This window comes from Cibotium barometz, chromosome 47 (genome assembly GCF_041138505.1).
Source record: "Cibotium barometz isolate CiBa-2024 chromosome 47, ASM4113850v1, whole genome shotgun sequence".
Classification (NCBI taxonomy): Eukaryota; Viridiplantae; Streptophyta; class Polypodiopsida; order Cyatheales; family Cibotiaceae; genus Cibotium; species Cibotium barometz.
In genome coordinates this window covers 7,505,621-7,533,332 of record NC_141092.1, presented here as the reverse complement: position 1 = coordinate 7,533,332, position 27,712 = coordinate 7,505,621, and the positions used below count along the sequence as shown (strand labels likewise).

The 27,712-nt window shown below is 42.3% G+C and overlaps 1 protein-coding gene across 1 annotated transcript; it reads left to right on the top strand.

Moving 5' to 3' along the window:
- The first annotated feature begins 714 nt into the window (after window positions 1-714).
- LOC147611315 (expansin-A15-like) lies at window positions 715-3,401 on the top strand. The gene is made up of 2 exons (XM_086784383.1): window positions 715-1,005; window positions 1,106-3,401. The coding sequence occupies exons 1-2, from the start codon at window positions 810-812 to the stop codon at window positions 1,729-1,731; spliced, it is 822 nt and encodes a 273-aa protein (XP_086640509.1). The 5' UTR covers window positions 715-809; the 3' UTR covers window positions 1,732-3,401.
- The last annotated feature ends 24,311 nt before the right edge of the window (window positions 3,402-27,712 follow it).

Genomic DNA, 27,712 nt, shown 5'->3' with positions numbered 1-27,712 from the left:
AAAATAAAAAAGAAAACGTTTTAAAGATACGGTTCGGAAGGTTATAAAATTCCGAAGGTTGAAACTCCACCGCTCGGTCGGATACGTGTGTCCATGGACTGATGGACACCTGTGATAAAACAGCGCCAGCGCTAGCTTCCAGGGACGATGTGGCTGGAGGCCCAAGCTGCCGGGACAGTAGCCTACATATAAGCGAGTAGAGTAGGTAGACGTAACGATGATGGGTCATGGCTGCCGTTGGACGTTCTGCACGCACTCGTCCTTGTCGAAGGAGACGTCCGGCATGAGGCCTCTATAGGCTTCCGCCGAGCTGCTCTCACCTCCCATCATCAGCTCGCATGTCTGATTGCGTTAATCGAGTGGGCCTGCCGGTTTGTGGGTCTGATTGGAGTCTGAACGTTAGCCCAGTGGGTCTTTGAATTAGCCCTGGTGTGGTGTGGTGTGGACGTGGAGAGGCTAAACATGTGCATTGCTGCAAAAAGGATCACCTTCAATTATAGCATCCATGTTACCTCGACGTCGGTCCTACAGCTGCGGCACCAACCAACCACGACTCGTTGCAGAGTCTTGCCTTGTCCCCCTTCCTTCCTGCAAGCTGCTGCTCACAGTCTGAGCTCTTGCGGCTTCGAATTCCGTCCCCAACGTGCCATCCCATCCCTAGGGCCTCATATATAAGGAGTCCGTCCCCAACCTGCTACTCATCGGCCGCAGCAAGCCAATTAGCCCCGCAGCCAAGCCAATTAGCCACGCAGCCAAGCCGAGCCAAGCTATAAGCTAAGCTAAGCTCGCCGCTGCGTCAATACAGTTGAATGGCAATTGCTACAATTATGTGGACTCTCCTCCCCCGCAGCATTAATATTGCCCCGCTTATCCCGCTGCTTCTCCTGCTCCTCATGGGTGCTCCGGCCCTGGCCTCCTACTACGGCGGCGGCGGCTCCGAGCAGAGCGGGTGGACCAACGCCCATGCCACTTTCTACGGCGGAAGCGACGCCTCCGGCACCATGGGTACGTTTACATTATGAGCTGTTATTGCCATTTCAGTCGGCATGCTGTGGCTGATCAACCCTTGAACTGAAATTGAGATCGATTCATGCTATGTGTCCAGGTGGCGCTTGCGGCTACGGGGACCTCTACTCCTCGGGCTACGGCACCAACACCGCCGCCCTCAGCACGGCGCTTTTCAACGCCGGCCTTAGCTGCGGCGCCTGCTTCGAGATCAAGTGCGATGTGGCCGCCGATCCCGAGTGGTGCCTCAGCGACGCATCCGTACTGGTCACGGCCACCAACCTCTGCCCGCCCAACGACGCGCTGCCCAACAACGCGGGCGGCTGGTGCAACCCCCCGCTGCAGCACTTCGACATGGCGCAGCCGGCCTTCGAGAAGATCGGCGTCTACAAAGGCGGAATCGTGCCCGTGCTCTACCGGAGGGTTCCGTGCGTTAAAACGGGCGGCATCCACTTCACCATGAACGGCCACTCTTACTTCAACTTGGTGCTCGTCACCAACGTAGGCGGAGTTGGGGACGTCCGCGCCGTCTCCATCAAGGGCTCCAAGACCGGCTGGCAGCCCATGAGCAGGAATTGGGGACAGAACTGGCAGAGCAACGCCCTGCTGGACGGCCAGAGCCTCTCCTTCCAGGTCACCACCAGCGACGGCACGACTCTCACCTCCTACGACGTCGCCCCCGCCGACTGGCACTTCGGCCAGACCTTCAGCGGCGACCAGTTCTAAGATATTATTCACCACTCCAACTAGCTTAGCTTCATGTGCGCCAACACCACCTCGGCTTGCTGGTGGTGGACCATACAGGTTGTGATCTAGCAAGTACTGTAGATTCGCATGCTGAGGCAGCAGAGCCGCCCGCTGCTGGTAGGAACATCATGGATGTGCCGTAGATCTCTCTCACGTAATCTCTCACCTATGAGTTCAAATGTAAAAACTCAAATCATTCTAGTTCAAGTTTGAAAACCTTCAAGTTTGGAAACCTTATGATATAAACTGTAATGCAAGTTCAAGTTTGGCAACTGTAATGCAAGTTCAAGATGTAAAAAAATAGCCCCCCTTAGATTCACAAAGAAGAAGGGGAGTACGACTGAACTTGGGAAGTCACCTCATATTTTAACATCAGTATATATCATTGAAAAAAAAACAACACTCCACAATCCATCCCCATCACTCTACCATTACTTCTTTTTGTTTTTTTTTTCAACCACGGGGGGATTGTTTTTCTAGCATACCCCCATGCTTCGACCAAACCTTAACTGTGGGTCTAGTGCCAACCGAGTTCTCAATAAGGGCAACAAATGTATGGTCGGTTTGCTTTTCCTTGCGGTACCATCTCCGAGTTTTAGGTCCGAATCTAGGAGACCTTTTCTTCTCAATCCAACATCTCACCTGTAGCCACCAATCCATCAATATTAGGGAAAGAGCCCTAGTATGCATGAAGCTTAGCCAAAATCAGGGAAACATTCAAAGGATATTTCTCTACAGATTCTGAATCAACAAATCCAATTCCAAAGATCTAATTTTATTTGCATTACATACAAACCAGCACATGCATACATGTTTATACATCAGCTCTATTTCCTGCAGTCCTGTACATGTAGCCCTCAAGAACACAATTTCATTCCTGCTAGTCCAGATTTCCCATAAGATGCAAGTTCTGATAATGTTGAATTCAGAGAAAGGAAACTTTGTAGTTGACTAATTCCTGAGGTTAAATTTAGGTGGAAAGATAGGAAAATAGAGGATTCGACTTCGGAGTCAGTTGATATTGTTCAGTGCAGTTCTTCTTCTTTTCATTGCAAGAGTGCAATGTTTTGAGAGAGGGGAAGTATGTTATATGTACATTATGTGTGCATATACTAGGAGGCTAACCGACATTAGGCTTGTAAGCATGGGAGCTTGGGAACAAGCTGTAGTGGAGCATGGGTTAGAACTAACCTTAAGGGTCAAGGTTAGGGTCAGGCATCCAAGGGTCACACATGGGAAATGGAGAGTCAAGAGTCACTTGAAGGCCCTTCTATATAATAGGGGCATGGGGCACACTCAAGGGAGGCTTGGAGGCTTGGGGACTTGGAGGCTTAGGCTATGGTCTCTTGTGTAGAGGTCCATATCTACTCACCTACCATTTCACCCTATAGCTATATGCTATTGGATTGGAGTTATACCTCTTTATGGGACATCAAGGTAGAGGTATGATGTATTTCATTTATAATTCATGTGTGCATCCGTTAGACTCGGGGGTGGTCGAGTGGTTGAGTTTATGCCTGATTTATGCATGTTTATGCATAACAATTATCTAGAGAGATCTAAGGGTTTTAACAAGTAGATGCCAATCTTCATCGAGCACAAAAAAGCAAAAAAGCATATCTTGAAGCCAATATAAAATGGTAACATAAATTGGATCTATGCCATTAAAGAAGAGAATATCTCTCTTCTCATCAATATACGGAGCATAAATTTTCCCTGAGGCCACTCTTTACTCATCTATACATGGAGAGATGAGAATTGACCTATTATGTGCAGGAGCATGCAAGAAAGTTGGGTGATCCACCAAGCTCATTCTGGAATGTCCCCTGGGCCATTCTCGCATGCCCAAGAGCATCAGGAATGGGCCATTCTTACACTTGTTGTGCATGAAAAGAATGGCCCTAGGTCCATTCTTGTTGCCTCATGGCCATTTCAACACAACCTTAATATTGAAAGAGGATGCAAGAATGGCCTTGGATAATGGCCCTTGGGTCATGCAAGAATGGCCCTTGGATAATTCTTGAACTTGTGGTGCAAGAAACGAATGGCCCATGGGCCATTCTTGCACTTGTTGTGTATGACAAGAATGGTCATTCTTTCAGGCCACTCTTTAAGACTATGCCGCCAGCTCATGAGACTCCTTGTAGAAGAAAGCTCTCTTAGCATCTAGTGAACAGTTACACAAATTATTTTCTTTTCTCTGAGTGTATAAGCTTAGAAACCAAACCTGCATTATAAATTTATCGACTGGTAGAAATTCTTGCTTCTCCTGAGCCTTTCATCTTTCCTTCCATGAATTATGATCTCACCTTTGATGTGTTTATCTTTATCTTAACCTAGGGAGAGAAAGGGAGGTGAGGAGGCTGTGAGGTTTTATACAAGTGTGTTTTGATTCTAAGAAGTGACCGAAGTCAAAACCCCAACTTTGTATCACATCTTTTGGGGTGGAGACGGCGGGCAGGTTTTACTTAGAATTATTCTATTTTAACCTCAAGGTCCCCCATGATTACAGAAAAGTTATTTTGAAATAAGTAAATTTTCCTTGTTGCTTCTCATCTTTTGGTGCAAAATGTTCAACATTCCGGCGTTCCAAGGATCGGAGGAGAAAACCCGGGGAGTTATCTCTGAGAGCATGCCGCTTGACGGGTTGGTCTATGAAGGAGAGGGTAGAAATACTTCCAGATTTCTTGGAGGGTGTGGCCTTAACTTGGCATGAGGCTTTGCCAGAGGAGTCCAAGAATGATTGGGAAAGGTTGACCAAAGCAACGAAGGAGAAATTTGGGATAGTGGAGTCACCAAATGCTTTACTATTGCAATTGGATCAGATTTTCCAAAAGGAAGGAGAGTCAGTTTCTGCCTTTTTAGTGAGGTATGCAGCCTTGTTCATCAAATATCAACAAGTTGCTTTACATGTTGTTGCTTCTTCTTCTTCACCTTCTATAGGAGATTCAAAGAGTTCTTTAGCAATGGAGCACCTTAAGATGAGTAAGTTTATCATGGCTTTGGATCCCCGCTTGCATGGAAAAGTTCTTAGCAAAGATCCCACTAATTTTAAAGAGGCTCTTTGTATTGCTTTGAAGAAGGAGGCCACTCTTCATATTGAGTCCACATTCCAATCTTCTCCGAGGGTGCCAACCCCACCACAAGTAGAGGTAGCCTCAACATCTCAGCTATAAGCTTCATCCTTGGATCATAACATTGCACAACGTATGGCAAAATTTGCTGATTTGAAGTTACACTTAGTCAACGCAAGGCCACCTAGGGTTCCACGAGTTGAGGATAAACCTAGGGATAGAAGTAGTGTCACATGCTATGAATGTCAAGAGAAGAGGCACTATTGCACCACTAAGTGTCCAAAATTGAGAAAAAGAGAGGATAAAAGTTTACCACTTTTAGAGGAAACATTGATGCCGTTAATGGCAAAAAGGGGGTCGTAAAACTAGGAGCCAGGAAGAAGAAGAACAAGAAGATAAATCTGAAGAAAAGGAGAAAAGTAATAAGAAGAAGAAGTCATCTAGGAGAAAAATTGAACAATCTAACTTTCCTCTTGGACAAGGATCTCTTAGTTATGACCTCTTAACAGATCTTAGGGAGAAAACGGTACAAATCACATTTGGGCAGCTTTTGGCACTCTCTCCAAAGCTCAGAAAGGAATGGGGTAAGCTGGCTAGCACAAGGGAATCTAAGAAAAAGAAGAAGAGAGATATTGGGACTCCTATGGCTCAAAAGGTGGATATTGATGTAGGAGATGATGTGCCTATGATTGATGTCATCATTGAAGGGCAAACAATTTCTAATGCATACATTGATGGAGGTGCGTCAATCAATGTCATGAGTGAAAAAATAATGAAAGATGATGATTTAAAGTTGTCTTCTACTAACTCTTCCTATCGCACCAAACTTGATAATACTAGGGTGAAAACCTTAGGAATTGTCAGGAATTTGGGAGTGGATGTATGTGGTATTTCTGTGCCTACAACTTTCCAGGTCATTCCTACAAAGTCTGATGCTAGGGCTTATTACCCATTGATATTGGGTAGGCCATGGCTTCGCCAAGTGAAGGAAATTCAAAAGTGGAAGGCAGGTGATCTTATTCTACAAGGTGAGAATAAGAAGGTCCACTACAACATCAAGAGTCTTCGCAAGAAAGTGGTAAGAGGTGAACCTTCAACTTCCAAAAGTTCCGATTCAGAGTCATCCGATGAAGAGGAGACAAGTGGTAGCTCCGAGGATTCCATCTCAGAAGGGAAGGTGGAGGGAGTTGCATTTGGTCCTTCCCTAGGAAAGGATCGAGGGGATGCTGAAGACAATGGAGCCTTGGAAGGGGAAGCTTATTCAACCATGTTCAAGAAAGGAGATGTGCACCTCACTAGTCTTCACAAACAGAATGAACTTCTTTTTGATGAGTCCATAGTAGCAGGTACTGAAAGGGAGAATTACTTTAAAATGTTGGATGGATTTTCTAATCTTTTTGCAAATAGCTACTCAGAAGTACGCTAAGTTACCCTAGTAGAGCACAAGATTGATCTCAAGCCCCAAAGTAAGCCAGTGGTACAGTGGCTAAGGCATTTGGGAGTAGTGCAAGCGGAGGTGCATAAGAATGAGGTAACTAATTTCCTTGAAGTTGGATTTATTTTTCTAGTAGAGAATTCAGAGTGGATTTCCCCAGTTGTAGTCACTCTCAAAAAGGGTGAAAAATGGCGTGTGTGTGTGTACTTTTGCCCTTTGAATGCATGCACAAAGAGGGATTATTATCCTCTACCCTTTCAGGATAAGATTTTGGATCACGTTGCAAGTCATGAGTTGTATTCAGTGTGTGATGGATACTCTGGATACTTTCAAATCTGGATTTGTGAAGAAGATAAAAGGAAAACCTCATTTATCACCCCTTGGGGAGTGTATGCCTATAAGGTGATGCCATTTGGCTTGACCAATGCACCAGCAACTTTTCAACGCTTCATGAGTCAGGTATTTACACCTTACTTGGAAAAGTTTATAAGGGTCTTTTTGGATGATTTTTGCATTTATTCAAGCTGCATGGATTACTTGGAAAAGTTGAGGTTAGCCTTGTTTGATGCCGAGGAGAGATATGGTGAAATGGAGAAAGGTGGTTTATCTCTTGTTTTTGTAGTAAATAAGTTCAGGTCATACTTGTTACCTCCTCCTTTTTTCTTCCTCACATCTCAACCTTCTTTACAATTCTTGGTCCGCAAACCCAATCCTACAGGAGGAAGTTTGCAAAGTGGATTTGTGAGCTTCAAGAATTCTCTTTCACTTTTATTACAAAAAACACCACTAGGGCCTCTCTTGCAGATTTGCTTACAAGGAAGGAAGAGGAAGAAGGAACAAGAACAAAGGAAGAAGTATATGAAGATTTGCAGACACCACCAACTTCTTCACTATGCATTTTGATGGAGCCTTTAGCCCTTCTAGGCAATGTGGGTTTGGGGGGATAGTTTTATTTGATTCCAGAAGGAAAAGAGGTATGGGCCAAGGGTAAAAAATTTTCAAAGGCTATATCAAATAATGTGGCTGAGTACAATGCATTAATTTGGGGATTAGAAGATTACATAAAAGATGGAATTAAAGAGGATTCGTAATTGGTCATCTGACAAATGAAAGGAGAACATAAGGCAAGGAGTCCTAATCTCCAAGAATTGTATAAAAGGGCAATGGAGTTAAAAGAAGCTTTTGAGTTTTGTAAATTTGTGCATGTTAACAGGAAGGATAATCAAAAGGCTGATGAATTGACTACTAAAACTTTGGCTTCTTTCAAAGTAGCTATTCTTGCATTAATGGATACAGGTTGGCCTGAGGCCTGAGCTCCAAGATGTTCAACACTATTTAGATACAAGATACTTCCCTCCTGGAGGATTGAATCCTCAACAGAAGCAAAGGCTTACAAGGAAAGCTCATCCTTACATAATTCTAGGAGATGTTTGTTACAAGCAAGGTAAGGATAAAATTCTTAGGAGGGTGGTGAGCCTCGAAGAATCTAAAAGGATTATGGAATTATGTCATGAATGTTCAAGTCATTTTGCCTCAGCCAGCACAACTCAGAGAATCCTTAACACAGGGTATTATTGGCCTCGACTCAGCAAAGATGTCTATGAGTGGTGCAAAAGATGTGAAGTATGCCAGGCATATGGGCATAAGCAATTAGTTCCCAGACCCTTAAACCCTATCCCAGCATATGGTCCATTTGAAAGGTGTGAACTAGATTTTGTGGGCCCACTTCCTCGTTCCTCACATGGGAAGTATTACATATTAGTGGCCATAGATTATGCAACAATGTGGGCAGAAGCAAAGTCCATGGTCAATATTAAAGCAGTGGCTATGGTATCCTTTCTCAGGGAATACATATGTGCCCGATTTGGGTGTCCATTAGAAATCCTTACGGATGGGGGGAGATCTTTCAGGAATGACTTGATTGAAGCTTTGGTGCAGAAATTAAAAATAAAGCATGCTATGCCAACTCCCTATTGTCCCCAATGTAATGGTTTAGTAGAAAAAACTAATGGACTGCTTTGTGGATCTTTGTCTAAGCTAGTGGATACTATGAAGAGAAAGTGGGATGTGCATTTGCCAGAGGTCCTATGGGCCTATAGGACAACTCACAAACTCTCTCTTGGTTTCACACCTTTTCAGTTAGTTTATGGAATGGAGGCTATTTTGCCAATAGAATTGGAAATCACAAGCCTTCCCACATCTTTTGCACGCTTGAATAATGAAGAAGAAACACATGCCCACCAACGCCTAGTACAACTAGAGACCTTGGATGAGAGGTGGCTTTAGGCACTTCAAAATTTAGAGGCTGCACAACAACGGCGCAAGGTAAGGCATGACACTCTCACGAAGAAGAAGAAGAAGAAGCCAGAACTCAAGCAAGGAAGTCATGAGGTATGATGGCCGTGTGGAGAAACGGCTAGATAAGAAGCTTCTTCGACACTGGGAAGGCCCCTTCAAGATAAAGAAAAAGTTCAAAAATAACACCTATCTTCTAGAGGATGCAAGTGGCCAGGAGGTTCCCGGAAGTACCAATGAAGATATTTTACCCTCGAGCACCATGGCCAGTAGACCTCCAAGACAAGCATGGAGGATTTGCTGGGGGGGGAAAGATGTGACATGAAAAATTGACATCTTTCATTTTCAATTTATACATATTTTGATGGTTTCTCAATGGTAATAAGGTGGAAGCTTGTCGAAGAAGATTGCGGCACCCACAATGGAATAATGGCGCGGTGATGCCGCGGCTTGGCGGCTACTTTGATAACAACATTCTATCTTCAAATATAATGGTTTTACTTGATTTAGGGTGCACACATTGTAAATGCCACAAGTATGCTTGATAAATACTTTGGTATGGTAAATATAATGGTTTTACTTGATTTAGGGTGCACACATTGTAAATGCCACAAGTATGCTTGATAAATACTTTGGTATGGTAGATAGGCTAGTGATGTGAAAAATAAAAGTGGGCCTTCATGCTCACATGGATTTTAATTGTATTAATAATATAGTATTCACCATAAGGCTACAAGTTGGGGAGTTTGGAAGGCATGTGGAGGAGTGTGTGTAGGTGCATAATTGGGAAAGATTCTTCTAGAATGCCTACATGTAAGACGAGAATTCCAGCATGTGTAAGTGGGATCTCTACCTACATGCCACTTAGACTTGGCTATTATCTCATTATACTTTCAAAGTCAAAAAGTCTTCAATTTAATAATCAATAGAAGACTTAGCCTAAGAGGACAATTGATGGTGACATCTACCCTTATGTCACTAAAGGGTTGAAGATTTTTAGATTGTAATTTGTAACAATGGAAGAGAGGGTGATTCTCCACCTAGAAAAGGAGCCCTCCTCTCCCTTTCAAATCAATGGAATGAACCCTCCTCAATTGAGCATTTTGTGTCATTGCCATTCTCTTATCTTCAAACACTCTCTTTATATGTGAATGTCTCATTTAGCATTGGCTTCTCATGCTTAATCCAATTTTGGACCTCTTTGATGATTCATGAGATAAGTGGGATAAGGATTTATTATCTTAGTGGGCCTATGACTTATCAAGGTAGCCCTTGCCTTATTGCCGCCCTCCTTAGGAGATACCAATGGTTTTAGCGGCGGTAATGAGCATGTGGAAAGACTTTGGGGACCATAGATAAATCTTTACAATTGTCTGCTGAGCAATGTTAACCCTTAACCTCTAGCTTGAATCATGAAGGAGATGAAAGGCAAGAGGCTATGTGAAAATTGAGGTTTCATGCAAAGAGAGGGAAGTGCAGTTTTTGTGGTCTGATACCCAAATTTCAATCGATAATTACTCATCACTCCGGTATTGGTTTATAAAATTGATCATATGGCTAGGAAGCTGTTTATATGCTCTTTCCACTCATGTAACTAATTTCTTAGTCCTTTACTTCATTGATGATTAGAATTTCTCCCAAAGTTGCTAACTTTTAGGCGAATTTGGGTAGTTTTTTTAGTCTTGTAGTAAAATGCTCATAACTTTTCGCTCGCTCGTCGATTGTCTGTTTTTAAAAGTTTTTATATAGACGCGAAGCTCTCTTCAAGATATATGTACCTATGTAATCATCTTTTGTACACTCTATATGGATTTAAAACTGAAATTCTTTGTGTATCTCTGTTTTTATAGACTTTTGGCCGTTATTTCTTCTTAATCATGATTAATTCCTCTTAATCTCTTATTAAAAAGTAAATCCCATGTATCTTATCCTCTTGTAAGTGATTGCTATATTCTTTTACTTTAAGATGTTCAATCCAAATCACCCAATGTAATCATCTTTTGTACACTCTATATGGATTTAAAACTGAAATTCTTTGTGTATCTCTGTTTTATAGACTTTTGGCCATTGATTAATTCCTCTTAATCTCTTATTAAAAAGTAAATCCCATGTATCTTATCCTCTTGTAAGTGATTGCTATATTCTTTTACTTTAAGATGTTCAATCCAAATCACCCAATTCGAACGGGATGGACCTTACCAACATTCCCTGTATGTTTCCATTCACATAATTCTGAGTCGGAAGATTTTCTTCCAACAAAGAATTGCCCTCTTTTTTGGAGCTGCAAGACTGGCAGAAATTCTTGCTTCTCCTAAGCCTTTCATCTTTCCTTCAATGAATTATGATCTCACCTTTGATGTGTTTAACTTAGGGAGAGAAAAGGAGGTGAGGAGGCTGTGAGGTTTCATACAAGTGTGTTTTGATTCTAAGAAGTGACCGAAGTCAAAACCCCAACTTTGTGTCACACTAGCCATCTATGATCAATATCCATATTTTTTAACATCCCCTACCCTTAGATCTTCCTTGGCTACTAGTGGCTCGTGTATCCCTTCTTCAAAAAGCAGCTTGACAGGCATTAGGTACGCACATGAACAAGGATTGTTTTCCATCCACAAATTTTCACTGCTTTGATAATGTCCATGGGACGACATATAGTGTGGCTGGGTGCTACCAAACAATTCTCCACGGGGATCTCGTACTCAGTATATAAACCCACAGGAAAATATTGTGCATACTCCTCCATCCCTCCCCTAAAGGGGAATCTTCGCATTTTTTCCTTTCTTAACTAGATCTTTTGGGTTAGAAATGGTTAGAGTGGAGCCCCCAGTCTCTAAAGTTGTGACAACCTATACCTTTGACCTTTTTGATCTTTTTGATGAGACACCATCCCGAGAAACCGCATCTCTCTTTGTTGGTGCTCGTCACCAACGTAGGCGGAGTTGGGGACGTCTGCGCCATCTCCATCAAGGGCTCCAAGACTGGTTGGTAGCCCATGAGTAGGAATTGGGGACAGAATTGGTAGAGCAACACCTTGTTGGATGGCCAAAGCCTCTCCTTCCAGATCACCACCAGTGACCGTAGGACTCTCACCTCCTATGATGTTGCCTCCACCGACTTGTACTTTGGCTAGATCTTCAGTGGCGACCAGTTTTAAGATATTATTCCACTCCAACTAGCTTAGATTCATGTGTGCCATGCTGTGCCAACACCACCTCGGCTTGCTGGTGGTGGACCATACAGGTTGTGATCTAGCAAGGTGAAACCCTACTGTAGATTCGCATGTTGAGGCAGCAAAGCCACGCGCTGCTGTGCTGGTGGTAGGAACATCATGGATGTGGCTGCCTTCTCTAATGTATTTTAGATCTCTCTCACCTATGTCTTGCGTGAGTACAAATGTAAAAATATAAAGTTTGAAAACCTTCTACCATATCTTTATATGGCTTATTTTCTACTCTACACATGTCGCAATTTTTTCGCCTTCTCCTGCCGTGTCTGTACATGCAGCCACCAACTTCACTGCAGGAGGCGGATGCAAACTCTGAAGAGGAGGCAGATGCTGTCTCCTTCAATTGGCTGCTGTCTGGCTCCTCTGCATCTGCCTCCTCCGCCTCGTGCAATAGAAGTTGGCGGCTCCTTCAATTGGCTGGTCCTCCGTGGCCGACTTCTCTAATGTATTTTAGATCTCTCTCACCTATGTCTTGCATGAGTACAAATGTAAAAATATAAAGTTTGGAAACTTTATGATATAAACTGCAATGCAAGTTCAGGACGTTAAAAAGAAGACCCATTCACAAAGAAAAAGGGGAGAGGGGGACCACACTCGTACTCACGAGGGACTTGGGAAGTCACCTCATATTTTAATGTGAGTATATATCGTCGAAAAAAAAAACCCCTTCACAATTCATCCCCATCAACACCATTACTTCTAGTTACTAGTAGAGAGGCACTTTTTACTTGCAGCTTATCCATGTAAATTAGCAACATGGACACTATAGGGACTCATAAATTAGGGATTCTATTGTCCCATACATGTCCAGGATAACATTTTAAGAGTTCCATGCGTCCCTATTACCTAAAAGAGATTACTTTCACCCACCCCATAAGACATGCCTTTAAGAGCTTTTCAAACATAAAAGACCTCTTTGTGACATGCCTTCAAGACCTCTTCAAACATAAAACATCACGATTGCTAGACTGTAGCAACTAACACATGCACCAATCCACATGCTTCAAGAGGTGAGAACATGTGTTTCTCCACTATTTTGCAAATCGTATAGGCTAGCACCATCATCTTTTGAAAGCATAGAAACATCATGAACGAGGCTAGCATTTTTTGTGGCTAGTTTTTAGATACTTGCTATTGCACTAGACATGTGGCCTTATAACACTATCGCACCATCATCTTTTGAAAGCATAGAAACATCATGAACAAGGCTAGCATTTTTTGTGGCTAGTTTTTAGGTAGATACTTGCTATTGCACTAGACATGTGGCCTTATAGCACTATCGCACCCTCGATACTATTGGGATCCCCACCTAGGATAGAAATATGCACATTAGCCACCTCTTTGCAATGATTGTGGCATCTTTATCATGTAAAACAAACTATGACATCAACTACGAGCTGGAAAATCTAAATCTTTTTTTTTTCTTTACCCCCATAGCATTCATAGCATAGCTTTACATTTACCACTTGCAAATTTAATAGTTGTAAGTTTATCCCCTTAAATTATTGTTCAATTAACCTCAAAGTTACTCTCTATTAGTCAAGATAGAAAAACCACAAAGCTTTGTCAATGGTTAAGTCTTTTGGTCATGCAAGGAGGATGAAGCATCCCAATTTTGATTTGGGGGGTCAAATGCATTTAGGTCGACAATGGAATTGTTGCAAATCTATCAAAAGAAAAGCATTGAAGTTATCATTATCTAAGTAACTTGCTAACAAAATATGATAAGGCTTTGCTACGTTGGTTTGAATATGTAATGTATGTGGCTCTCTCTCTCTCTCTCTCTCTCTCTCTCTCTCTCTCTCTCTCTCTTTGTGCAGTGTTGAGCATGCATTCACCTAGTTTTTGTGATAAACACTTTTTTTCCTCCTAGAGGAGCTATGAAGAATGTCCAACCTTACTTGCGAGAAAAACCATTTTATTAAGGTGCTAACCATGCTTGTAGGGAAAACATTTTTTATGAATTTTTTTGAGTAGTTTACGACCTATTTCATGGGGGAAAGGCCCCACAATAGTATCTCACCCTTTGTAGGAATGTAAGTCGTGCATGGAAATTGCATAAGACTAGAGCATCCCCTTCTCAGTCAACATATTCCTTTTGAAAAACTCCAAGTCTCAAGCTTCCTACTTTTTACTATTGCATGCACCTTAACATGGTCCCACTTTGACCTATTTTCCCATGTGCACATTAAGTTGGATTTAGATTTAGATAAAACAATCTGAATTTAAAAACATACAAAATATTGTTTTGTATGAAAACCTAATCTTTCACATTTTTGTATGAAAATGAAATCTTTCACACATTAGTGGTCCATTTTTCAAACCTAGATGAGCACATCTTGGACATTTTTACACTTACTCATAAAGTTTGGAGAACATTATGTATTTGTTTAACTCTTGTTTAAACAATTCACATGAACATTGCATAACATTAACAAGAGATAAAATGTAATCTAGACAAGAAATCAGAAAAGCCTCCATAGATTTATTAAAAAATGGAGTAACCTATTGTAAGTCAATTGACATTTTAACGTGTATGTATATCATCTATAAATTTAGAGAAAAACTTTTAAGATTGATGAGTCATAATATAGCTATAAACTATCACTATAAGGATAGTCAAGAACATTTCATCGCCATTGCTTCTTAAAAACATTACACTAACTATATTTTATAATTATTATATTACACCTATATATTTTTGTTTCCTATGTAATATAATTATAACATGCTCATAACCACATTTATCATGTTAAAAACGCAGAAATGGCTTTTGTTATCATCTTAAACCATCATCATTCTTGTGCATAATAGATCCATACACTACTACATGTTAGCCTAATACCGGGGCTTGTACCGGCGCTATTTAACGGGGTCTAAAAAAGCCTCGTCATCGGTATAAGTGCCGGAACCACTGCGTCGGTATAAGCGTCGGGTAATAATACCGGCGCCTATACCGGTGTATATACCGACGCTCACCGGGGGTAATACCGACGCGCAAACCGACGTCTATACCGGTGCATATACCGACGCATAAACCGGCGTCTATACCGGTGCATATACCGACGTCGGTACCGGGCCATATACCGACGCTGTAGCAGAAATTTTTTTTTGGGCAGAATAGTGCTGCCTGGCTGTTGCCTAGCTGCCTGCAATGAGCAGGATCAACAGCAGCAAACAGACAGCACCATTCTGTCTACAATAGAGCACAAAAACAACCGTGCTCGTTTGCATATTTTCCTGATCGACAAACAAGAAATTAAATTAAACATTAATACTCAAGAATGTTTTGATCATATTTCATTAGTTTGAAGGTCATCTTACATCATGGTAATGCCTCCCAATTGACGATCTCTCCTTCTTCTTCAAGCATCTCAAACAAGGCCACAAGGCCATGTTTGTGAGCGTACTTCTCCTCTCGCCTACTTGGTGGGCGATTCATGGCCAACTCCTGCACACACGATTAATAATTATAACTTTTAGAAATCAACATTTAGCCCACATACATACATTTAAATAAATAAAATTGCTACAAACACTTACGAATTCATGGCGCATGGTTTCGTAACCACCACTCCCGAGATGAGAAGCCCCTACTGTTTGGAGTCTTGCCCTTGCCGCCTCTCTTTGTTGTTGAAACCTGTCTGGTGTCTCGGTGAGCTCCTGAGCAATGGCTGCCCACTCCCTGTCATCTAGCCAAACAGGTTTCTCCTTCCCCTCTCTAAATGCGTCCCTCGCCTCTGACCTACGATGCCCCATCAAAATGCGAGCTGTATACTGTATCCACTCATTAGAGACGACATTCATAGGGTCAAATGGCTGGAACTCTTGCTTTATCTTTGTGTTTATATAATTTTTCTTCCCCTTGTCTTGCTGATCCCATTTAGTCATGACAGAGTCATGAAACTGTATAGTGCACAATTGTCGAATGCGTGTCTTCATTGCCTTCCCTGCACTATCCATTATTGGTGCCCCATCCCTAATTGTGTAAATCTTGCTGTTGTCATGGTCATGTGCACCCCAGGGAGTGGAAGGTGACCCTATGGGTGTGCTATCAACAGATGAGAGCGAAGGACGATGCTCACGTGGTGGTGGTGTCACAGCATCTGTGGCACCACCACCACAACAACCTCCCCCTGAAGACCTACTACGTGAGCGCCGTCTATGTGAAGAGGTGGTAGATCGAGCTGTAAGAGGAGTGGAAGGCTGTGTGGTATGAGGTGTGGGAGCTACTGTCGTACCCACGGGTGTGGGAACTGGCGTCGGGAAGCCAGATGGTGAGGCAGATGTCCGTGCTCCAGAACCCCAACAACTCTGAGCCATGGCTCTCTGCTCTGGAGTCATGGACGAAAGAAAACCATATAACTGCTGGGGACTCATGCCCTGCGGTGTAGGATTAAATGAGAAATCTGGACTGTAGTCGTAGGGCGGTGAGTCACCCATGGCCTGTTGGACAAAAAACCATATGACAAACTTGTACGAAATGAAAATTACACGGTAAACAATGAATGAAAGAACCATAAGATAAACATTAACAATGATAAACAACATTGGTAAAACTATATCAACTTGCTCCTACAGTAGTGATTATGATGGTAAACATTAACAATGGTAAACAATGAATGGACCTTCAATGTCATAAAACCATTACAAATATGTCATAACTATTTGCATAATCATTAAGATACATCATTTTAAAAATCATTATCTATTCTATCATCCTCATTAAGATCAGTAGCCTTATGCAATAATCTAAATGCATAGTATAAGTATAAGCTTGCATAATAAGGCTGCAAGACTTATGCATAAGCTCTATGCATAAGCCTTATGCATAAGTCTTATGCATAAGCCATATGCATAAGCTCTATGCATAAGTCTTATGCACACGCTCTATGCATAAGTCTTATGCATAAGCCATATGCACACGCTCTATGCACAAGTCTTATGCATAAGCCATAAGCTCTATGCATAAACCCTAAACCCTCATTCAAGATGCCTTGCATCCATATTACCTTCCATGTCCTCATCACCAATGATCATTTCTTGCACAACATCCCCACCCTTGCTGCGTGGTCTTCCCTTCGGCATAGTGAAGAAATGCAAGATGTTGGTAGAATGCCCAAATGATGTCGGAATTAGACAAAAGAAGGTTCTATGGGTAGGTAATGGTGTCTACTATCCTCCCAAATGAACACAGTAAGAATTAGGTGTGGGCAAGTACTCTCTGTTTTAGGGTTTGTGCAGGACAGCTGAAAGTAGTAATTTGGCTCTAAAATGCAAAATATATGTCGGAATTAGGATTTTGACGGCTCTATAGAAAGCTAACGGAAGATAGAACCTACCCCTAAAAGCATTTTGATTCAGTCAAAGTGGAAGTATATTCTGTTTGACTTTGACCAGAAAGTCAACATGACTACTTTGACCGAGATTGTGATATCCGATTAAGGGGTTCTATGGCTCATTTGAAAACTCTCAAGGAGTAGAATAGAGTCGTGTAATCACTCGGACCTAATCCCAAAAACCCTAGGACTGAATTAGGGTTTTGTAAATTCTGCCAGAGTCTCCTTTGTAATTGGAACCAAATCTCAAATGAAAATGCAACTTCTTAAATCACAATGCAATACTCTTTGTATCCCACAATGTCATGAAAGATCATATGCACTCTTTGTCCATCAAAGCATTTGCAATATCCACACAATATGACGGAAAAGGGCCCCCATTGCCCAAATGCATCCACAAAGTCGATGGTGAGGATTGTTGAGGACGCGTGTTGAAGCTTGCCGATCTCCCGGCCAAGCTCTTCTCACCCCTTCACCGAGTTTTCCTCCAAGGTGAAGGTTGAGGCCATTTCTTCACACCGGTGTACCTAATCCCCCTTTGTACCGCTTTACCAAGCAATCACGGCACAAAGAGTTCAAGCCATTCTCCCCTTGGCCTCTCCAACCAATGCCAAGGTACCCTCACACATTGCTAGATTCTATAGAAACTTGAAGTGGTAGCAATGGTGAGTGTAGGTACAAAATGATGTGGATAATATCAAATGATAGAACAAGTTTGTTGGCTTACAAGTATTGAGCATGACTCATGCCCTTTTACAATTTAGAACTCATCAATAAAGCATGGACTCATGCCTCAATCCATCATCCAAAAGCTCCAACACAAACCAACAATTCACAATGCCCTCACCATGGCATTTGCATAAGCATTTGTTAACCACAATCAAGGCATTTGCAATTGCATTTCAACAATCCCTTTCACATAAGCCTTATGCACACGCTCTATGCAATTACGCTCTATGCATAAGCCTTATGCACACGCTATATGCATAAGCCATATGCACACGCTCTATGCATAAGCCTTATGCATAAGCTCTATGCATAAGCCTTATGCATAAGCCATATGCATAAGTCTTATGCGTACGCTCTATGCATAAGCCATATGCATAAGCTCTATGCATAAGTCTTATGCATACGCTCTATGCATAAGTCTTATGCATACGCTCTATGCAAGACTTATGCATAAGCTCTATGCTATATGCCTTATGCACTATGCTAACCCATGCATAGAGATTTTATAAGCTTGCAAACTCTATGCATAAAGCCTATGCATAGAGCTTATGCATAGAGATTTCACAAGCTCACAAGCTCTATGAATAGAGCTTATGCATAACGCTTGCAAGAAGGCTATGCATAGAGATTGCAAGCTTATTATAGGTTTTATGCATAGATATTAAATTAATCCTATGTGTAAGCTTACAAGAACCCAAAACTAACCCTAAACCATAAAACAGGGATGCAATAATTCATAGAAAATAGCATAAACAAGAAAAATCGAAAGAGGATCTACCTCTTTTTTGCAAAGCTGAAGGAGAGGATTGGTGAAAGATTGGTGAGGTGAAAGATCTGCAAAACAAAATATTAAACAAACTAATTAGTAAATTAAACACAAGAAAAAGAACTAATACAAAACCCTAAAATCTCTATGCATGCATTAGGAGATCTATGCATACATAAAGAGCTCTCAACATGCATAGAGAGCCAAAAAAACACAAAACCCTAAACGTCCTAATTCTTAAATTAAAAAGTAAAAGCAATTGCAAGAACATATTAGGAGAAGGAGAAGAGGAGAAAAGAAGAAAGAAGGAGAAAAGAGAAGAGAGGAAAAAAGAGGAGAGAGAGAGAAAGAGAAGAGGGAGAGAAAGCGACCTTCTTGGCTTGTTCTTGCGCTTCCTCTGCGAAAAAACCAAAAAATAGGCTCTCGGCTGTGAAAAACTTACGAGCGCCGGTATATGCTATGGAATATGCGTCGGAATATATGTCGGTATATACTACGGAATGTGCGCCGGTATAAGCGTCGGAATGTGCGTCGGTATAGGCGTCGGTATACGCGACGGGACACGAAAATTTAAAAAACCCCCGCCATGCTTGTCTCCTCCAACATTACGACGGACATACCGACGTTCGACATTTGCGTCGGTATTTTAGCGTCGGTGTCAGGACTATGGTCCTACGGAAGTCGAACCCTAGCATAAGTTAATAGCTTTCGGAGTCTCGAGAGTATTATTAGTGCTAGCGGGGTTCAGGGGTTAATGGGCGTTAGGGTTTGGTCGATGTGTGTACACATCTAAGTTAGCACGGCTCTTAAGTAAGATGGGCGGCCGGGCTAGGAGGTGTGGACACAGGCCAGGGTTTTGGTATAAAACCCAACGAGAAACCCTAACTCGTCATTATGTGGTTGGGAGGTGAACCGACTTCCACCCTCTCTTCTTCTCCACGCCTAGGCTATGGCGGCTTGAGGAAGACGCAGCCGTAGCGGAGGCGTTACACTGGTATCAGAGCTAGCGGCGACCGGCGTGACCTGCACGAGAAAAAGAGCTCGATGCTGCAGCAAAAGAAACGAGCGCCGCCGCCCGTACAATGTCCTGCACGAGCGCAGCCTACACGCGATCGTCCACGTGAACAGCCCACAGCGAGCACCGCCGTCCACCCGTCGTCCGTACGGCCCTACCAGACGGCCACCACAGCGGACGCCTAAAGGCGGCGACCAAGGCAGACCGGCAGTCCTCGAAGGCGATCGGTGAGCGATCGTTGGCGCGCCGTTGGCGAGCGCGCGAGAATTCTCCCTTACTTGAGTGGCACAAGGGGGAGGCTTCACCATCCAAGGAGTGGGGTTTTGAACCCACAACCTCAAGCTCCAAGGCAAGTGTGCTAGCCACTTCACCTTTTCACTTGTGTTGTTCTTCTCTTCAAAAGAGCTCTACTTATTCTTTCAAGGGAGGACACAAACTACAAGGAAAGTGACACAAACTACAAGGAAAGTGACCTTTTCACCTTCAACTTTCCTTCTTTCAATTTGTGAGAGGAGTTTTCTATGCTCCAAGTTTGGAAGTTTTTGGTGGACGGATCTTCAACGACATGCTACATGCAACACACTTTTTTGCATGCATGTGTTGATTGAAGACTCAAGTGGTGATTTCTTCTCGATTTCCGTGCATGCAAGAGGAATTCTTCTACGACGCTTCAATTGGAGTTCGCTTTTGAAGGTAATCCGTTCTCTATTTGTAAACACGTGCATACCATGGCCTCAGCGGAACCGTCTCATGTTCACTTCGATTTTGAGAATGATATGCATGATGTTAGTGAGGCACACCCTTTGGGTGGTGGTGTGGGTGATTCGCGACAGGCCGTTGCGCCTGATCGGGATGACAACATGACCGATGCCGAAGGGGGTGCGAGTCCAATAGATGATTATGGTTTGGTAGACACGGTAGAGTTTGGGCGTCTCACTTCAAGGGTAGTTGCACTTGAGCGCACTATAACAAATGTCAATACCAATCTCACAAACATGAGCACGCTTTTTATTGAATTTATGGCACGTTTTGCAAGTGGATCGGCGACAAGTGGAGGGCCTATTCCGATAGTTATGCCTCCTCTTGTTCCAAATCCTATAGTAGAATCTATTGCACCATCTGCAACGCAAGAAGGGGCTATGTTGAAAAACGTGAAGCCGCCTGTGTTTAAGGGAGAGGAGCGCGATCGTAACAAGGATGCGGTCCATACATTTTTACACAAGTGGACGGACTTGCATCGCTTACGCCGCACTCCCGCTGCTGTTATGGTCACTGAGACGAGTCTCACACTTGAAGGTAAAGCCTACAAGTGGTGGATGAGTCTACCTATTGAAACTCGCCCTAAGACTTGGGAGGAGTTTGCGGCAGCATTTAAAAAGGAGTTCTTACCGCAAAACGAGAAAGATCGGAGTTGGACAGCCTGGGACAAGTGCAAGATGGAAGGTCTTACACTTAATCAGTATGTGTCCAAATACCGTGAAGTCATTCTCAAGCTAGATGGTTTGGACGACTTTCAAAAGGTTCGTGGGTTTGTTAGAGGCCTTGATAAAGAATATCAGGCAAAGGTTAAAACCCAATATCCTAAAACTTTGGAAGCGGCTATCCAAAGTGCCCTTATCTTTGATGACACTATGGATAAGAAGGGCATGGATAGACCGGCCAAATTCAATGGCTCGCAATTTAATGCTAATAAGCGTAAACTTGCCAGCAATTCTACTGAAAACACAAAGAAGTCTAAAGGGTCAAGTGGTCTGTTGTCTCCACAAGATTTTGAACGGGCCAAGAAGGAGAAACTATGTTATCATTGCTTAGGTAGTGATCATGAGAAGAAAAATTGTCCACAGTTGCCTCGCAAGAATAAGGATAAGGAGAAGGTCAAGGAGAAGGCTGTACACATGGTGCAAACACTTCCCTTGGATGCTGATCCTAAGTATTCTGCGGTAGAGGTTTCGCACACTGCCGAGATGCATGAGTGTAATCTCACTGCATCTATGTGGCAAGAGACAGTTGGACCACATGATTTGGTCCGTATGCATGGCTCCATTTATGGTCATCGAGTACGTATTCTCATTGATGATGGTGCCACGCACAATTTCTTGAACTATGCATTAGTTAAGAAATTAAAGTTGCCGGAGACAAAGAGTTCTCATCGTTATGTGGTGTCCACCATTCAGGGGGATGATCACGATGTGTGGGATACTCTAGTACGGCAAGTGCCTGTGTTTGTGCAAGAACACACTATGGTTCTTGACTTCCAAGTGATGAATATGTCTCGTGCGGATGTCATCTTAGGACGGGAGTGGTTGTATGGGTTAGGGTCATCCCTCAAAAGGAGTTATGAACATAATACGTTTACGTTTGAGGCCAATGGTAAGCATGTTTTACTTATTGGGGAACGTGATGTACCCCCAACACCACTCATATGTAATGCCGAACTCTCTTTTTTGGAGCATAGTAATCAAATAGAAGAAGTCTATTTTTGTTATTGTGTGTCTCAAACTAGTGGGTTTGATGTGCATGATGTTTCTTCTTCAAATGAATCTTCCTCAGCGATGCCTTCTTTCTCTTTACCTTCTTCTAAAATCTCTTTAAATAATCTTAAGCAACCAGTTAATGCTTTGTCTTTGCAACAACTGTTACAAGAATTTAAAGATATTTTTCCTAATGAATTACCAGAGGGTTTGCCACCCGAACGAGCTTTGCCTCATCGCATTGATGTCGTTCCGGGCACCAAACCAATTAGTAAGCCGTCGTACAGGCTTAGTGCGACTGAAGCAGCTGAGGTGGAACGTCAGCTTGCTGACTACCTTAGTAAGGGCTTCATTCGCCATAGTGCTTCACCATGGGCATCGCCCATTCTTTTGGTGAAGAAAAAGGATGGATCCATGCGTATGTGTGTGGATTATCGCTCCTTGAATGCGGTAACCATTAAGAACAAATACCCGCTACCTAAGATAGATGAGTTGTTTGATCAACTCAACGGTGCGAAGTATTTTTCTAAAATTGATTTACGTTCAGGATATCATCAAGTGCGTATTAACGCTGATGATATAACCAAGACTGCGTTCCGAACTCGCTTTGGACACTATGAGTTTTTGGTTATGCCGTTTGGGCTTACTAATGCCCCGGCAACGTTTATGACGCTTAGGGATAGCGTACTAAGGCCGTACTTAGGCAAATTTGTCATTGTCTTTCTTGATGACATTTTGGTCTATAGTTCGACTTTAGAAGAGCATTTGGAACACTTACGAAAAGTTTTTCAGTTACTACGCGAGAATGCACTTTACGCGAAAGAAAGTAAGTGTGAATTTCTCAAGGATAGCATACAATACCTAGGTCATGTAATTTCTGCAGACGGAATTGCTATGGATGCTAGTAAGATTGATGCTATTATGCGATGGCCAACACCTCGAAGTAAGGAAGAACTTCAAATCTTCTTGGGAATGGCAGGATTTTATCGCAAATATGTGAACGGTTATGCAAAGATTGCCGCTCCCATGACTGATCAATTGAAAGGTGCGGCAATTACCTTTCAATGGCGTGAGGAGCAACAACGTAGCTTTGATAAGCTTAAAGTTGCTTTGGCTACAGCTCCCATCTTGGCAATTGTGGATCCTCAAAAACCATTTGTGATTGAAACGGATGCCAGTGCTAAGGCAGTGGGTGCGGTTCTCATTCAAGATGGTCATCCTGTTGCCTATGAGAGCAAGAAGCTCAATCGTGCTCAACAAAACTACTCAGCTTATGAGCGTGAGCTCTTTGCCATCATATATGCCTTACGAAAATGGCGACATTACTTATATGGTGCGCGATTCGAGCTTGTTTTTGATCACGAAAGCATAAAGTGGTTTATGAACCAAACAGATTTGCAGGGTCGAAAGGCCAGATGGGCTGAGATCCTTCAGGAGTATGATTGCAAGCTACGCTATCGCAAAGGACGTTACAATATTGTAGCTGATGCTTTGAGTCGTATGCCGGAGATTAATTCGCTGCTATTCACAGAGTTGAAAAGCGAATTGTTAGAATCTTTACGAGGCAAATGCAAGCAGGATTCAACATACTCAAAGGTGTGGAATCATGTTCAAATGAGGGGTCCCTCTCACTCAAACGGTAGTGTTTCCAGTTCTTCCACACATGGTTCTTCTTTATCACAAGATGAACTACAGCGATGGAAAAACTTTTCCATCGATGATGGATACTTACTCCACAAGGGGAGAGTTTGTGTTCCATTGGACTTAGACACTAGGCGCCAAATTCTTTTTGAGTGTCATGATAGTCCAAGTGCAGGTCATGCGGGCATTCGCAAAACGTATGCTCTCGTAAGAAAGCATTTCTATTGGCCTGGACTTCACAAGGATGTTACTGACTATGTTCTGCAGTGTCAGAAGTGTCAAGTGAACAAAGCAGAACGTCTTAAAGCTGGCGGGTTACTGCATCCATTAGAGATTCCTGACGGCAAGTGGGAAAGTATATCTATGGATTTTATAACGGGCTTGCCCACAACGAATCGTGGACATGATGCCATTTGGGTAATCGTGGATCGATTAACCAAGCTTTGTCGGTTTGTGCCTACTAAGAAAACAGTTACAACTCCAGAATTGGGACGCCTTTTCGTGGAGAATGTTTACCGACTTTATGGCTTACCATCCAATATTGTCAGTGATCGCGATCGCAAGTTTAACAGCCATTTTTGGCGAGCAGTATTCAGTAAGTTGGGTACTATGTTGAACCTTAGTACAGCCGATCATCCGCAGACAGATGGTCAGACTGAACGGGTTAATCAAGTGCTGGAAGATATGCTTCGGGCATATGTCAGCAAAAAACAATCTGATTGGGAGTCTTATTTGCCTATTCTTGAGTTTGCTTACAATAGTGCAAAGCATGTCTCGACAGGCTTTAGCCCTTTCATGTTGATGTATGGTTTTCAGCCACGTTCACCAGTGTCGGTGGGACTGGCGAATGAGAAAATCAGTCAGGTTAAGGATTTTATCCAAGACCATATGGATATGTTGCGCCTTGCACGATTAAATGTTCGTCAAGCACAAGATCGTTACAAGAAGTTTGCGGACCAGAAACGTAGGCCACTTCACTTTCAAGAAGGTGATTGGGTGTTTCTGAAGGTACCAGAAAACTCCACCAGTTTAAAAACGGGTCCCGTACCAAAATTGTCGCCCCGATTTTGTGGACCATTTAAGATACTCAAGAAGGTGGGCCCAGTAGCCTATAAACTTGAGTTACCAGCACATTCCAAGGTTCATCCCATCTTTCACATAAGCCGTTTGAGGAAACGCCTTATGGGTCATGAAAGCCCAGTGGATGATTCTTTCTTGGTAGAATATGTGGAACCCCCAATACTGCCTCATGAACCAGAAAGAGTATTGGATTATCACATGTTACGTACTCGCCACCAAGTTCGGAAACAAGCTCTTATCAAGTGGAAGGACCGTCCCCAGAGGAAGGCTCCACTTGGGAAAACATTAGTGTGATGAGGAAACGTTTTCCCACTTTTGTTTTCGAGGACGAAAACTCTTTTCGAAGGGGGGAGTAATGTCAGGACTATGGTCCTACGGAAGTCGAACCCTAGCATAAGTTAATAGCTTTCGGAGTCTCGAGAGTATTATTAGTGCTAGCGGGGTTCAGGGGTTAATGGGCGTTAGGGTTTGGTCGATGTGTGTACACATCTAAGTTAGCACGGCTCTTAAGTAAGATGGGCGGCCGGGCTAGGAGGTGTGGACACAGGCCAGGGTTTTGGTATAAAACCCAATGAGAAACCCTAACTCGTCATTATGTGGTTGGGAGGTGAACCGACTTCCACCCTCTCTTCTTCTCCACGCCTAGGCTATGGCGGCTTGAGGAAGACGCAGCCATAGCGGAGGCGTTACAGTCGGTATGCCCTCAAGCTCTTGTAGTGATATTCTTAGCTCACTTTGTGTTATTTTCCCACTAAGGTTACGCTTCAATTTTTTAGCATTACAAATTCCAAGGATGCGTTGGGTTTCAGTTTCATCTCTCCAGGACATGAGAAGCCAACATCCACCTAGCATTATGCAAAGACTTATGTCGAAATTATACTATATCATCGATTCTATAAACATGCTTAGAGTTCCTACGTAGACCCACTTCTTCTAATGCTCATGAGACTATGGAGAAAAATAAGGGTACTCTTGCGCCATGCATGCAGAAACATTTTCACTCTTTGCCATTAGAAAGACATTATTTTACCCATGCATGTAAAAACATTTTCATTAGAGATTACTTTAGCTATAGCACATGCTCTCAAGGCCCCTTTAAGCATAAATAATAAGATGGAAAAATTACAGAATTTAACACATGCACTATCCATGTGCTCTTAGTGTCAACAATATTTGTGTTTTTGATAGCATGATAAGTTAACACCATCATCTTATGAATGTGGAACAATACTCCTAGGGCTAGCATTTTTGTGGCTAGTTCTAAGGATGGTACTCACTATTATGCTAAACACATGGCCTTACAACATTATCCAACCCTTGGAAGTCCATATTAGGAAATTTGGAAAAATCCCAATTTTCATTTTAATATGTTTAGGACAAATTAGCCAATAAAAGCCCAATAAAATGTATTAACTTCTTTTCTCCAAACTACATATTTTTGAGGCTTACAATACTTAAAGTATACTATATTTATCGACAATACGATGGGAAAGATTTATTTAACGACAATATGATAAGAAAGCTAGTAGGAACATCATGGATGTGGCCGCCTTCTCTAACGTATTTTTACATGCAACTTCTCCATGTAAATTAGCAACATGGACACTATAGGGACTCATAAATTAAGGATTCTCTTGTCGCATACATGTCCAAGAGACACATTTTAAGAGTTCCATGCTTCCCTATTACCTAAAAGAGATTGTTTTCACCCACCCCACAAGACATGCCTTTAAGAGCTTTTCAAACATAAAGGCCCTCTTCGAGACATGCCTTCAAGACCTCTTCAATCATAAAAGATCAAGATTTCTAGATTGTAGCAACTAACACATGCACCAATCCACATGCTCTAACTGGTGAAAACATGCGTTTCTCCACAATTTTGCAAGTCGTATAGGCTAGCACCATCATCTTTTGAAAGCATAGAAACACCATGAATGCGGCTAGCATTTGTTTTGGCTAGTTTTGAGGCAGATATTTACTATACTGCACTAGACATGTGGCCTTATAACACTATCGCACCCTCGATACTGATGGAATTCCCGACTATGATAGCAATATGCATATTAGCCACCTCTTGACAATGATTGTTACATCTTTATCATGCAAGACAAACTATAACATCAACTAAGAGCTGGCAAATCTAAATTTTTGCACTTTTTTCTTACCCTCATAGCATTCATAGCATAGCTTTACATTTACCACTTGGAAATTTAATAGTTGTACGTCTGTCCCCTTAAATTATTGTTCAATTAACCTCAAAATTACTCTCTATTAGTCAAGGTAGCAAAAACCACAATAGTTTGTCAATGGTTAAGTCTTTTGGTCATGCAAGGAGGATGAAGCATCCCAATTTTGATTTGGGGTGTCAAATGCATTTAGGTCAACAATGGAATTTATGAAAATCTATCAAAAGAAAAGCAATGAAATTATCATTATCTAAGTAACTTGCTAACAAAATATGATAAGGATTTGCTACGTTGGTTTGAATATGTAATGTACGCAACTAGTAGAATATCCACCACTATATGATGGGTCCATGTTATATATATCACACTTCTTTAAATAGTCTACTAATTTGGATTTATTGTGCTATTTTGAAAGCTATTAAGACATATCTTTTTACCATAAAAGAATAAAAATTCCTACATGACCAAGTTGCTAACCAAATAAAAAAGATTTATTATATCGGTTTTTTGCAGCTTGTGGCTCTCTTGCAACTAAGGGATCTCTCTCTCTCTCTCTCTCTCTCTCTCTCTCTCTCTCTCTCTCTCTCAGTGTACAATATTGAGCATGCACATGGTTTGTGTGCTAGATAATTTTTTGCTTCATCCTCCTAGAGGAGCTATGAAGAATGTCCAACATTATTGGCGACAAAAACCATTTTATTAA

What these genes read in the sequence shown, in the direction of transcription:
- LOC147611315 (XM_086784383.1), top strand. Translation starts at nt 810, where the DNA reads ATGGCAATTGCTACAATTATGTGGACTCTCCTCCCCCGCAGCATTAAT. An exon ending in CGACGCCTCCGGCACCATGG is followed by an intron (nt 1,006 to 1,105) that starts GTACGTTTACAT and finishes CTATGTGTCCAG; the next exon opens with GTGGCGCTTGCGGCTACGGG.